We start from the raw sequence: 13155 nt of genomic DNA, 5'->3' as shown, positions 1-13155 counted from the left end.
AAGTGAAGTTAGCCTTTATATATCTAGATTTGTGAAAGGAATTTCAATATTTCCAAAACTACTCACTACTTGGAATTGCATCTGCTGCAGCAAAATTCTCATCTTCCCCATCAAGGTGCTTTTGGAAATCTTCTAACTTCATCCATTCCAACTGCAGGTCCATACCCAAACTCAGAATCTGCTGCCTGCCATCTGGAACACACAAAGGCCTTGTTAACATACATTTATATGAAGTATAAAAAACCTACGATGTTGTTTATTAAATTTGTGGTGTCTTAACCAAAGCTTTATGTATACTTTTAACGTAAGTCATTGTATAATGGGGTCTTTTAATTGATAAAATCCCCAATTTTCTTTGGGAAGTAATATGAACTATCCACATTTAGAAGCCACGGTGCTGTGAACGCTTAAAGATAAATAGGTGGCTGGGTGCGGTGGCTCACGCCTGTAATCCCAGTACTTTGGGAGGCTGAGGTGGGTGGATCACCGGGTCAGAGATTGAGATCATTCTAGCTAACACGGTGAAACCCCGTCTCTATTAAAAATACAAAAAATTAGCTGGGTGTGGTGGCACGTGCCTGTAATCCCAGCTACTCAGGAGGCTGAGGCAGGAGAATCACTTGAATCCAGGAGGCAGAGGTTGCAGTGAGCTGAGATCATGCCCTGCACTCCAGCCTGGGTGACAGAGCAAGACTCTGTCTCACAAATAAATAAGTAACCTGTCATTGTAAAATAGCAAAGGAGGAATTTTAAGACTCAGTAGCTCAAAGGAAGGAGAAATCAGGGATCCGGTAAGAGGAAATGCAATTCTAATGTGACTTTTCTCCCTTCCACCATTCTTCTTGGACATACACTGCTTCCAACCATGTACAGATAAAGCCATTCTCAGTGTGTGAGCTAATCCAGCACGTAAGTCAAAGGCACTGCTTGTGGATCCTTCCAGACTCACTCAGGCACCTATGCCTGGAAGCCTCCTGCTCCCACAGTGCCCTGGCTCACACCCAACCCACTGCGAGGTACTGCTAGAGTTCTCCCCGATGGGACCCACAGGTGTGGGAACACTGAGGACGCATGTGTTCGGCCTTTATCACCACTGCAATCGATCAGACTTCAGTGCAGCTTATCTGGGAGTAATTCACAATGGTTATGTGCTCTTTCTACAAATGAAAAACAGAAATACTTGATGGTAAGAGTTAAAGGATTTTCACCGGAATCCAATTCCTCAATCTACATAGATGTTAGGCAGTTGGCCCAGCCACAGATATAGTTTGTAAAACACATGCAATAACTGAGTAACTTTTTCCAAAGCCCTCAACTGAAACTAACACTTCTGCTAATTCTGAGAGCTGACAGCAGAGAAACAGCACAGCCTCTGGGCTGTCCATCCTGCAGCATCCCAGCTCTATCCGCAACAGTAACAGTGAAAGCCACTAGCAATCATGACACGTTAACTTGTTTACATGAATGGATCGATTTCCTCCATACACAATAATCTGTAAGGGGAGACGTGTTACAGATGAGAGAAGCTGGAAAGGCTCCAGGGTTTGCTCAGAGACACACCAGAGAGTAGCAGAGCTGGTCTTCTTACTCAGGTGTCTGAGTCCTCCGTGGAGCCCCCACCCGGTAAGCCCCATAACCCATCCCGCCACCAAGGAAGCAGCATGGAAAGACTGGAAGCAGTGTTCTTAGGTCTTTATGAACTGAGAGAATACCACCGAACTCACAGGGCTGCTGTAAGAACGCACAGCATCCCTAGACCAGAACCATTGGAAAGGCTGAGCTGCAGCTCAGACTGTGGTCTCTATCAAAGCAAACTGGTTCAAAACCTATGTTCATTCCTGACAAGTGCTGGGCCTTGCCTCTGAACCTGATAGGCTTAATTTTCTCTTTATTTTTAATAAGAAACTCGATATACATATATGAAAGAATGCATGCCATGAAACAATCAAGTGTGCTCTGTGGTCCTAAGAACTGCCCAGGGGCACACACCTGTGCCTACCACAGCTGGCCCCTGTGTGGTGTCATTTACATCTGCAGTCTATGTCTCTCATGCTCTTCTTCAAAATAGCTTTGCCATAAATACACATATCCCTAAGAAATACATAGTTGGTTTTGCTTGCTAATGAGCTTTAGACAAATTGCCGGAGTTCTTTATGCTCTGGGTAGTGATCCTTTGTCTTTTCACTCTTTCTTATGGTAGCTTTGACAAATGGAACTATATTGTTCAGTCAATTTTATCATTCTGTTCCTTTATGGAACATTTAGTGTCTTAAGAAATCTTTCCCTACACCCAAGGTCGTAAAGATAGTATCCTTAATCTCTAAATACCTAGAATCTAGATACCCTCCGAATAGGGCCCACTCCACCAGGATTTGACTCTCACGTATGGGCTTTTGCTACATGAATAACCATCTGTTCTGACACCAGTGAGAAGAGTCATCCTCCCTACAGGGACCGCGATGCCCCATCCTCTGTCCTTTATCAGAGCTGCACCGCCTGACTGAGGTCTCTGCCGTGCTCGCTAGTTCACCTCCTTCCTGTGCCAAGTAAATGCTGTACTGATTGCTAGTTTGATATAGCAGGTTTTGACTGTTTATGGGGACAGCTGGCTCTGGCTTTTCTTGAATCTTCATATAAACCGCAGAAACAGCATTTGTAAATTCCATGAAAAACTGTGTTGACATTTTGATTAGAACTGCAGTGATGCTATAGACCAGTTTGGAGAAAATGACACATTTCTAAAATTGTTTTCCTTTTTTTTTTTTTCTCTAAGACAGAGTCTCACTCCGTCACTCAGGCTGGAGTGCAGTGGCGCAATCTCGGCTCACAGCAACCTCCACATTCCGGGTTCAAGTGATTTCTGTGCCTCAGCCCCCTGACTAGCTGAAATTGCATGAGCGTGCTACCACACCTGGTTAATTTTTGTATTTTTTAGTAGAGATGGGGTTTCAACATGTTAGCCAGGCTGGTCTCGAACTCCTGACCTCAAATGATCTGCCTGCCATGGCCTTCCAAACTGCTAGGATTACAGGCATAAGGAACTGCACCTGGTCCCTAAAATCGTTTTCTAATAAAAATGCATATATACATTTTAGTAACTTTTAAGCAATCAAGAAATCTTTAAAATTTTCTTCGTACAGGCTTTTTTTTTTTTTTTTGAGACGTAGTTTCACTCTTGTTGCCTAGGCTGGAGTGCAATGCCACAATCTTAGCTCCCAGCAACCTCTGCCTCTTGGGTTCAAGCAATTCTCCTGCCTCAGCCTCCCATGTAGCTGGGATTACAGGCCTGCCACCATGCCTGGCTAATTTTGTGTTTTTAGTAGAGACGGGGATTCTCTACGTTGGTCAGGCTGGTCTTGAACTCCTGACCTCAAGTGATCCACCCTGCCTTGCTGGGGTTACAGGCATGAGCCACTGCACTGGTCCTTTTTTTTTTTTTGGAGACCGTGTTTTGCTCTATTGCCCAGGCTGGAGTGCAGTGGCACTATCTCGGCTCACTGCAACCTCCACTTCCCAGGTTCAAGCAATTCTCCTGCCTCAGCCTCCCGAGTAGCTGGGACCACAGCCGTGTGCCACCACAACCAGCTAATTTTTGCATTTTTAGTAGAGATGGGGGTTTCACCAGATTGGCCAGGCTGGTCTCAAACTCCTGACCTCAAGTGATCCACCCACCTCAGCCTCCCATGATTACAGGTGTGAGCCACCGTGCCTGGCCCATCATTTATGAACAATATTCTAAGCAATTTTTTAAATGTGTTGCTATTGAAAACCGTATCTTTTTAAAATATACTATTTATGTAGAAATGTATATAGGTTTAAAAAATAAAATTGGCTTTTATCACTGATCTTATATCCACTCACCTTGCTAAATTTTTAATACTTCTAATAATTTGTAGATTCTTCTGGGTTTTCCATATGAATCTGATAATAACAGATTATTATTATTTTCTTTTTTTGATAAGAGTCTTGCTCTGTCATCCAGGCTGAAGTTCAGTGGCGTGATTTTAACTCACTACAACCTATGCATCCTGGGCTCAAATGATCCTCCCACCTTAGCTTCCTGAATAGCTGGGACTACAGGTGGGTGCCATCCTGCCTGGTTAATTTTTGTCTTTTTTGGTTTTTTGAGATGGAGTTTCCCTCTTGTTGCCCAGGCTGGAGTGCAATGGTGTGATCTCAGCTTACCGCAACCTCTGCCTCCCGGGTTCAAGTGATCTTCCTGTCTCAGCCTCCTGAGAAGCTGGGGTTACAGGCGTGCACCACCATGCTTGGCTACTTTTGTATATTTTTGTAAAGATGAGGTTTCACCATGTTGCTCAGGCTGGTCTCAGAACTTCTGAGCTCAAGTGATCTGCTTGGCCTGTCAAAGTGCTGGGATTACAGGTGTGAGCCACCTTGCCTGGCTGACAGCTTTTCCCCCTTCCTTTCCAATGCCTATGCCTTTTATATTTCTTTGCCTTACTGTACTGAGTAGACCTTAGTATAACGCTGAATAAAAGTGATGACAGAGGCATCCTTGTATTATTCCTGATTTAAAATCAATGTTTCTGGTTAGTCATGGTGGCTCATGCCTGTAGGAGGCTGGGGCAAGTGGATCACTTGAACCCAGGAGTTAAAGACCAGCCTGGGCAACATGGTGAAACCGGTCTCCATAAAAAATCACATCAAATCAATGTTTCTAATGTTTTACCATTACAACTCATGCTGCTAAAGGGTTTGTTGTCGTTGCTGGTTTTTTAAAGACAGGGTCTCACTCCTGTCATCCAGGCTGGAATATAGTGGTGTTATCATGGCTCACTACATCCTTGAACTTTTGGGCTCAAGTGATCCTCTGTCTCAGCCACCCAAGTAGCTAAGATTACACCTGGCTAATGTATAAATTTTTTGTACAGACAGGGTCTTGTTTTCCCAGGCTAGTCTTGAACTCCCACTTCAGCCTCCCAAAGTGCTGGGATTAGAAGAGTGAGCCACCACGCCTGGCTTACGTTGCTAAAGGTTTAATGCTCTTTATCAATCGAGAAAGCTCCCTTTATTCATAATTTGTTAGGTTTTATTTACTTTTTAATCAAGAATGCCATTAAATCAATTTCTCCTTTACAATTCGTAGGAAAAACCCAATGTGATGATTTTTTTTTTTTTTAAAACAGGGCCAGATTAAATTTGCTAATATTTTGTGGGGGACTTTTGCATGTGACTTCATTTAGTGAGTTTGGCCTGTCATTTTCCTTTCTAAGTTTTATTGTCTGGTTTTGGTACTGAATTTATAATGGTCTCCCAGAATGAGTTAGTGTTAGCATTCTTTGTCTATTTTTAGAACTACTTTTATGAATGAGTTAGTGTTAGCATTCTTTGTCTATTTTTAGAACTACTTTTATAAGTTTGGTTGCGTTTGGTTTGAGAAAACCATCTGGGCTTGGTGTTAAATTTATGAAGCTGTTTTAATTATTATTTCACATTCTTTAACAGTTGTGACTATTCAGTGTTTTTTGGATCAGTTTCATTAAATTATTTTTTCCCTAGGAATTTTCCCATGTCATTTAGTTTTCAAATCTCTTTTGAAATTTTAGAGATGAGGTCTGGCCATGTTGTCCAGGATGGAGTGCAGTGGCTGTCCACAGGTATAATCTTAGTGAACTATAGCCTTGAACTCCTGGGCTTAACTGATCCTCCTGCCTTGCCTCCTGAGTAGCTGCAATTACAGGCACACACCACCACACCTAGGCAGTTTTTTTCTTTTTTGGAGACCAAGTCTTGCTCTGTCACTCAGCCTGGAGTGCAGTGGCGCAATCTCAGCTCACTACGACCTCCACCTCCCAGGTTCAAACAATTGTCCTGCCTCACCCTCCCAAGTAGCTGGGACTACTGTACTGGTGCACGCCACCACACTTTAAGTCTTTGTATTTTAGTGGAGACGGGGTTTCACTGTTGTTGCTCAGGATGGTCTCAAACTTCTGAGCTCAGGCAATCCACCTGCCTCAACCTCCCAAAGTGCTGGGATTACAGACGTAAGCCACCGTGCCCAGGTGCCTAGCCAGCTTTCATATTTATTAGTAAGAAATTGCTCATAGAATTCTTTTTTTTTTTTTGAGACAGTGTCTCACTTTGTAGCCCAGGACGGAGTGCAGTGGTGTGATCTCGGCTCATTGCAACCTCCGCCCCCTCCCAGGTCCCGGTTCAAGCAAGTTTCCTGCCTCAGCCTCCTGAGTAGCTGGAATTACAGGCATGTGCAACCATGCCCAGCTAATTTTGTATTTTTAGTAAAGATGGAGTTTCACTATATCAGCCAGGCTGTTCTTGGAACTCCTGACCTCATGATCCATCTACCTTGGCCTCCCAAAGTGCTGGGATTACAGGCATGAGCCACTGCACCTGGCGCTCACAGAATTCCTTCATCTTTTTAATCTGTACACAACCTGTAATCATGTCTCTTTTTTTTTTTTTTTGGCAATGAAGTCTCGCTGTGTCACCTAGGCTGGAGTGTGGTGGCACGATCTTGGCTCACTGCAATCTCTGCCTCCGGGGTTCAAGCAATTCTCCTGCCTCAGCCTCCCGAGCAGCTGGGACTATAGGCACACACCACCATGCCTGGCTAAATCCTGTCCCTTTTTCATGTGTTTCTTTTGTTCTCAACAAACTGTGTCAGAGGCTTGCTTATTTTACAGCAAAGCCAGGAATCCACTTCTGGGTTTACTGATGTTCCCCCTACTGTATCTGTTCCTTTCTGGCTGGTATCTCAACAGCAGTGCTAATTGGCATCTGCCCTCTGGGCGACCGACCTCTTCCTTCTTGCCCGCTGGTACTAGAAATTACCCTAATTTCCTGCAAGCTCAGCAATGCATCCAAAAGCACATTTTACCTAGGTATCCAGGATATGGTCGTTTTGTAGTAACAGGGTTTCCCAGACAATCTAGTCTGTCATATATTCTCAATTTCTCAATTCTCTCCAACTGTTTCTCAAGATTCACAAATTATAAAAAGTTTTATTAGACTAGCCTTTCTCATTTATTAGGTCCTAGTTATAAACATACATGTACACTTTTTAGTACTCCTTCCCATCACTACTGTAGTCTGTATTCTTCTTCTCGACCAATTCCAATGTCCTCAGGACACCATTTACAATATAAACTTATTTCATGTTATTTGCTGCAACGTTAAAAGGGCAAAATACAAATAAGTTAGTATTTGATAATTTTCTGAAAGAAATTTATTAAATAGTAAGATATAAAATGAGGCTGCCAGGTAAGAATAGGTAAGGTAGAAAATCAGAAATATTTTAGTTTCTATACGTGCTGAGAACATAGGAACTCAGAAAAATTGTTTGATCCATTGAGAAGTCACAGAATGACCCAAGTCTTCACTATAAAATGTTTTTATTATTTATTCAGGAGATCCAAATAAAGAGTTTATTTATCCAAATAAACTCTTCTATTCCATTACTTTTTTTTTATCTTGAAAGCAAAAATACAGAGAGAGAAAAGTACAATAAAATATTATGGTGCAGCACTTCCCTGAAAAATTGATTCCAGAACGATTCCAAACTCACCCGATTTCTCATCTGCTTGGCACGCACTGTCTAAAACATCCTGATCACCTTCCGCAGCAATGTATGCCCAAGTATCCGTTTCGTCTCTGGTGTTTCTCCTTTCTTTAAGTGACTGTTTGTTTTCCTTGGTTTTGTGATCGTCTATGGTTTTAAAATCCAGTGGCATTTCTTCTCTTTTTCGATTATTCTCAGAAACATCATTTTTTTCTTCTGGTGTTAATTTCAACAAATCAAATGCACTTCTTATTTCCTTAAGTGCTAATGAAAAAATTAAAATTGATAGTTAAGTATGAGTCACAAATTTCTGTTACACTCAAAAGAAAATCTAAGTTAGTGTTAAACCAAGAAGATATTTTCTTAATTTTTACTAACCTCTACCTTGCTTATAAAGCCTGGTCTGATTTAACTATCAAAGGCACAAAATCATTTCAACTGGTCTTTCTACTAGTCACTCAATATTCAGAAATGATGTCCAGTGTGAATGGCTATTAAGCAGATGCTGTGAACTACTCAACTCCTGTTGTGACAAAGGCCTACCGAAGACAGTGAGCCTAAGAGTGATCCAAGTCTCACCAGCGTCTTTCTCACTGCTAAAGACACCAGACTGTCTAATAGCTGGATCCTGAAGCTTGTACAAAAATGGTTTCTGGTGGCAAGTGAGGGAAATAGCAGGGTGCCAGAGCATTGCCTGTGTACCTGGTAAAACTGTACCTGATGCTACTAGCTTTTAACTAAAGAAGAAAGTGGGAAAGAAAACTGGCAGGTACTAGAACTGATATAAGAAATAACTCCCGAGATAAATTTTAGGGACAGTGATCCAAGATGGCCGAATCGGAACAGCTCAGGAGTGTAGTTCTCAGCGAGAACAATGCAGAGGGTGAGTGATCACCAATTTCCAAACGAGTTATTACTGCCCACAGACCAGGAGATTCCCAGGCTGAAAAGCACCAAGAGTTTCCTGCATGGCTGTTTCAGCTAGCACAGTGGGTCTCTGCACAAAAACTCACACAAAGCTGGGTGGCCATTTCAATTGGCGCCTGGAATGCCTAGGAGACAGAGCCACCCATTCAACTGAAAAAAAGGGGGCTGAAACAGGGAGCCAGGTGATCTGGCTCAGCGGGTCCTACCCCCACAAAGACCAGCAATCTGAAACACTCTGGATTGAGAGTTTTGCAGAGCAAATGTAGCTGGACCCGGGACAGTCCAGCTCTGTCGGGGGAAGGGCGTCATACGCTACTACCGAGGCAGTCCCTCATTACCGAGGCAATCTGCCATTACCGAGGCAGTTCTAACTATACCTCTATAAACAAAACCACAAGGAAGTTCACACAGCAGCTGGACAGAGTCCACAGCAGCTCAGCAACGCCTCTGCTCGCAGACTGTGACTAGGCTATCCCCTCACTGGGCAGGGCATCTCTGAAAAAAGGTGGTTGCATGTCAGGAACTTATAAATAAAGCCCCACCTTCTCAGGACAGAGCACCTGGGAAAAAAGGCGGTTATGAGTTCCACTGCAGCAGACTTAAACGTACCTGCCCAGCAGCTCTGAACAAAACAACAGAGCTCACGGCTCAGCACTTGAGCTCCTATAAGGGTCAGACTGTCTCCTCAAGCAGCTCCCTGATCCCCGTATACCCAAGGAGACACCTCATAAAGGAGAGCTCAGGCTGACATCTGGCGGGTATCCTTCTGGGATGAAGATAACAGAAGAAGAAACTGGCCGAAACCCTTACTGTTCTGCAGCCGCCACAGGTGATCCCCAGGCAAACAGGGTCTGGAGTTGACCTCCAGCAGTCCTACAGCAGAAGGGCCTGACTGTTAGAAGGAAAACTAAAAAACAGAAAGAAATAACTTCATTATCAACAAAAAGGGCGTCCATCTGAAAGTCACCAATTACAAAGACCACAGGTAGCTAAATCCCCAAAGATGGGAAGAAACCAGCGCAAAAAGGATGAAAACACCCAAAACCAGAACAACTCTCCTCCAAGGGATCACAACTCCTCATCAGCAAGGGAACAAAGCTGGATCGAGAATGAGTCTGATGAATTGACAGAAACAGGCTTCAGAGGGTGCATAATAACAAACTTCTCTGAGCTAAAAGAACATGTTCTAACCCAATGCAAAAGAAACTAAGAACTTTGAAAAAAGGTTTGATGAAATGTTAATGAGAATAAACAGCTTAGAGAAGAATATAAATGACCTGATGGAGCTGAAAAACACAACATGAGAACTTTGAGAAGAACACACAAGTTTAAATAGCCGAATCGACCAAGCAGAAGAAAGGATATCAGAGATTGAAGATCAACTCAATGAAATAAAATAAGAAAGCAAGATTAGAGAAGAGTGAAAAGAAATGAACAAAGCCTCCAAGAAATATGGGATTATGTGAAAAGACCTAATCGACGTTTGACAGGTGTACCTGAATGTGATGGAAAGAATGAATCCAAGCTGGAAAACACTCTTCAGGATATTATCCAGGAAAACTTCCCCAACCTAGAAGGCAGGCCAATATTGAAGTCCAGGAAATACAGAGAACACTACAAAGATATTCCTCAAGAAGAGCAACCCCAAGGCACATAATCGTCAGATTCACCAGGGTTGAAATGAAGGAAAAAATGCTAAGGGCATCCAGAGGGAAAGGCCTGGTTACCCACAAAGGGAAGCCCATCAGACTCATGGCAGATCTCTCAGCAGAAACCCTACAAGCCAGAAGAGAGTGGGGGCCAATATTCAACATCTTTAAAGAAAAGAACTTTCAACCTAGAATTTCAAATCCAGCCAAACTAGGTTTCATAAGTGAAGGAGAAATAAAATCCTTTACAAACAAGCAATTGCTGAGAGATTTCGTCACCACCAGGCCTGCCTTACAAGAGTTCCTGAAAGAAGCACTAAACATAGAAAGGAACAACCAGTACCAGCCACTCCAAAAATGTACCAAATGGTAAACAGCATCGACACAATGAAGAAACTGTGTCAACTAATGGGCAAAACAACCAGCTAGCAACAAAATGGCAGGATCAAATTCACACATAACAATATTAACCTTAAATGTAAATAGGCTAAATGCCTCAATCAAAAGACACAGACTAGCGAATTGGATAAAAAGTCAGAACCCACTGGCGTGCTGTATCCAGGAAACCCATCTCATATGCAAGGACACATATAGGCTCAAAATAAAGGGATGGAGGAAGATATACCAAGCAAATGGAGAGCAAAAAAAAGTACGAGTTGCAATCCTAGTCTCTGATAAAATAGATATTAAACCAACAAAGTTCAAAAGAGATGAAGAAGGGCATTACATAATGGTAAAAGGATCAATGCAACAAGAAGAGCTAATGATACTAAATATATACGCACCCAATACAGGAGCACCCAGATACATAAAGCAAGTTCTTAACCTACAAAGAGACTTAGATTCTCACACAATAATAGTGGGAGACTTTAACACTCCACTGTCAATATTAGACAGATCAACCAGACAAAAAATTAACAAGGATATCCAGAACTTGAACTCAGACCAAGCAAACCTAAAAGACATCTACAGAACTCTCCACCCCCAATCTATAGAATATAAATTATTCTCAGCACCACATCACACTTACTCGAAAACTGACCACATAATTGGAAGTAAATAACTCCTCAGCAAATGCAAAAGAATGGAAATCATAACAAACAGTGACCACAGTGCAATCAAATTAGAATTCAGGGTTAAGAAACTAACTCAGAACCACACAGCTTCATGGAAACTGAACAGCTGGCTCTTGAATGCTGACTGGATAAACAATGAAATGAAGGCAGAAATAAAGTTGTTCTTCAAAACCAACGAAAATGAAGATACAACGTATCAGAATCTCTGGGGCACATTTAAAGCAATGTCTAGAGGAAAATTTATGGCAATAAATGCCCAAATGAGAAGCAAGGAAAGATCTAACATCAACACCCTATCATCAAAATTGAAAGAGCTAGAGGAGCAAGATCAAAAAAACTTAAGAGCTAGCAGAAGACAAGAAATAACTAAGATCAGAGCAAAACTGAAGGAGATAGAGACACAAAAAAACCCTTCAAAAAAATCAATAAATCCAGGAGCTGGTTTTTGGAAAAGATCAACAAAATAGAGCACTAGCCAGATTAATAAAAAAGAAAAGAGAGAATAATCAAATAGATGCAATAAAAAATGATAAAGGGGATATCACCACCAATTCCACAGAAATACAAACTACCATAATAGATTACTACAAACAACTCTATGCACATAAACCAGTAAACTTGGAAGAAATGGATAAATTCCTGGACACTTGCACCTTCCTAAGCCTAAACCAGGAAGAAGTTGAAACCCTGAATAGACCAATAACAAGGGCTGAAATTGAGGCAGCAATTAATAGCCTACCAATCAAAAAAAAAAAAAAAAAAAAAAAAAAGCTCTGGTCCAGATGAGTTGACAGCCAAATTCTACTAGACATACAAAGAGGAGTTGGTACCACTCCTTCTGAAACTATTCCAAACAATACAAAAGAGGGAATCCTTCCCAAATCATTTTATGAGATCAATATCATCCTGATACCAAAACCCAGCAGAGACTCAACAAAAAAAGAAAACTTCAGACCAATATCCATTATGAACATAGATGCAAAAATCTTCAATAAAATACTGACAAACTGAATGCAACAGCACATCAAAAAGCTTACCCATCACAATCAAGTAGGCCTCATCCTGGGGATGGCAAGGCTGGTTCAACATACCCAAGTCTATAAACGTAATCCACCACATAAACAGAACCAAAGACAAAAACCACATGATTATCTCAACAGATGCAGAGAAGGCCTTTGACAAAATTCAACAGCGCTTTATGCTAAACACTCTCAATAAACTAGGTATCAACGGAATGTATCACAAAATAATAAAAGCTATTTATGACAAACCCACAGCCAATATCATACTGAAAGGGCAAAAATTGGAAGCATTCCCTTTGAAATCTGGCACTAGACAAGGATGCCCTCTCACTACTATTCAACACAGTATTGGAAGTTTTAGCCAGAGCAATCAGGCAAGAAAAAGAAGTAAAGGATATTCAATTAGGAAAGAAGGAAGTCAAATTGTCTATATTTGCTGATGACTTAATTGTATATTTAGAAGACCCCAACGTCTCAGCCTAAAACCTCCTGAAACTGATAAGCAACTTCAGCAAAGTCTCAGGATCAAAATCAATGTGCAGAAATCACAAGCATTCCTATACACCAATAACAGACAGACAGATCAAGAGCGAACTCCCATTCACAATTGCTACAATGAGAATAAAATACCTAGGAATACATCTAACAAAGGATGTAAAGGACCTCCTCAAGGAGAACTACAAACCACTGTTCAAGGAAATAAGAGAGGACACAAACAGATGGAAAAATATTCCATGCTCATGGTTAGGAAGAATCAATATTGTGAAAATGGCCACAGTGCCCAAAGTAATTTATAGATTCAATGCTATCCCCATCAAGCTACCTATAACCCTCTTCACAGAACTGGAAAAAACCACCTTAAACTTCATATGGAACCAAAAGAGAGCCCACATAGCCAAGACAATCCTAAACAAAAAGAACAAAGCTGGCCAGGCGCGGTGGCT

General features: G+C 41.7%; 1 protein-coding gene across 3 annotated transcripts in view; it reads right to left on the bottom strand.

The window, feature by feature from the left end:
- The window catches only part of MPHOSPH8 (M-phase phosphoprotein 8), a 45550-nt gene that overhangs the window by 13640 nt on the left and 18755 nt on the right, over positions 1-13155 (bottom strand). For all 3 annotated transcript variants that reach the window (XM_032271178.1, XM_032271179.1, XM_032271180.1), the window contains exons 5-6: positions 7544-7801; positions 67-192 (exon numbers count right to left, since the gene is read on the bottom strand). In XM_032271178.1, coding sequence (XP_032127069.1) covers positions 67-192; positions 7544-7801 — 384 coding nt within the window. The remainder of the gene's footprint in view (positions 1-66; positions 193-7543; positions 7802-13155) is intronic.

This window comes from Sapajus apella, unplaced genomic scaffold, assembly GCF_009761245.1.
Source record: "Sapajus apella isolate SASKATOON/1434 unplaced genomic scaffold, GSC_monkey_1.0 scaffold225, whole genome shotgun sequence".
Lineage (NCBI taxonomy): Eukaryota > Metazoa > Chordata > Mammalia > Primates > Cebidae > Sapajus > Sapajus apella.
The sequence above is the reverse complement of the archived record's forward strand: the minus strand, read 5'-3'. Positions and strand labels throughout refer to the sequence as shown.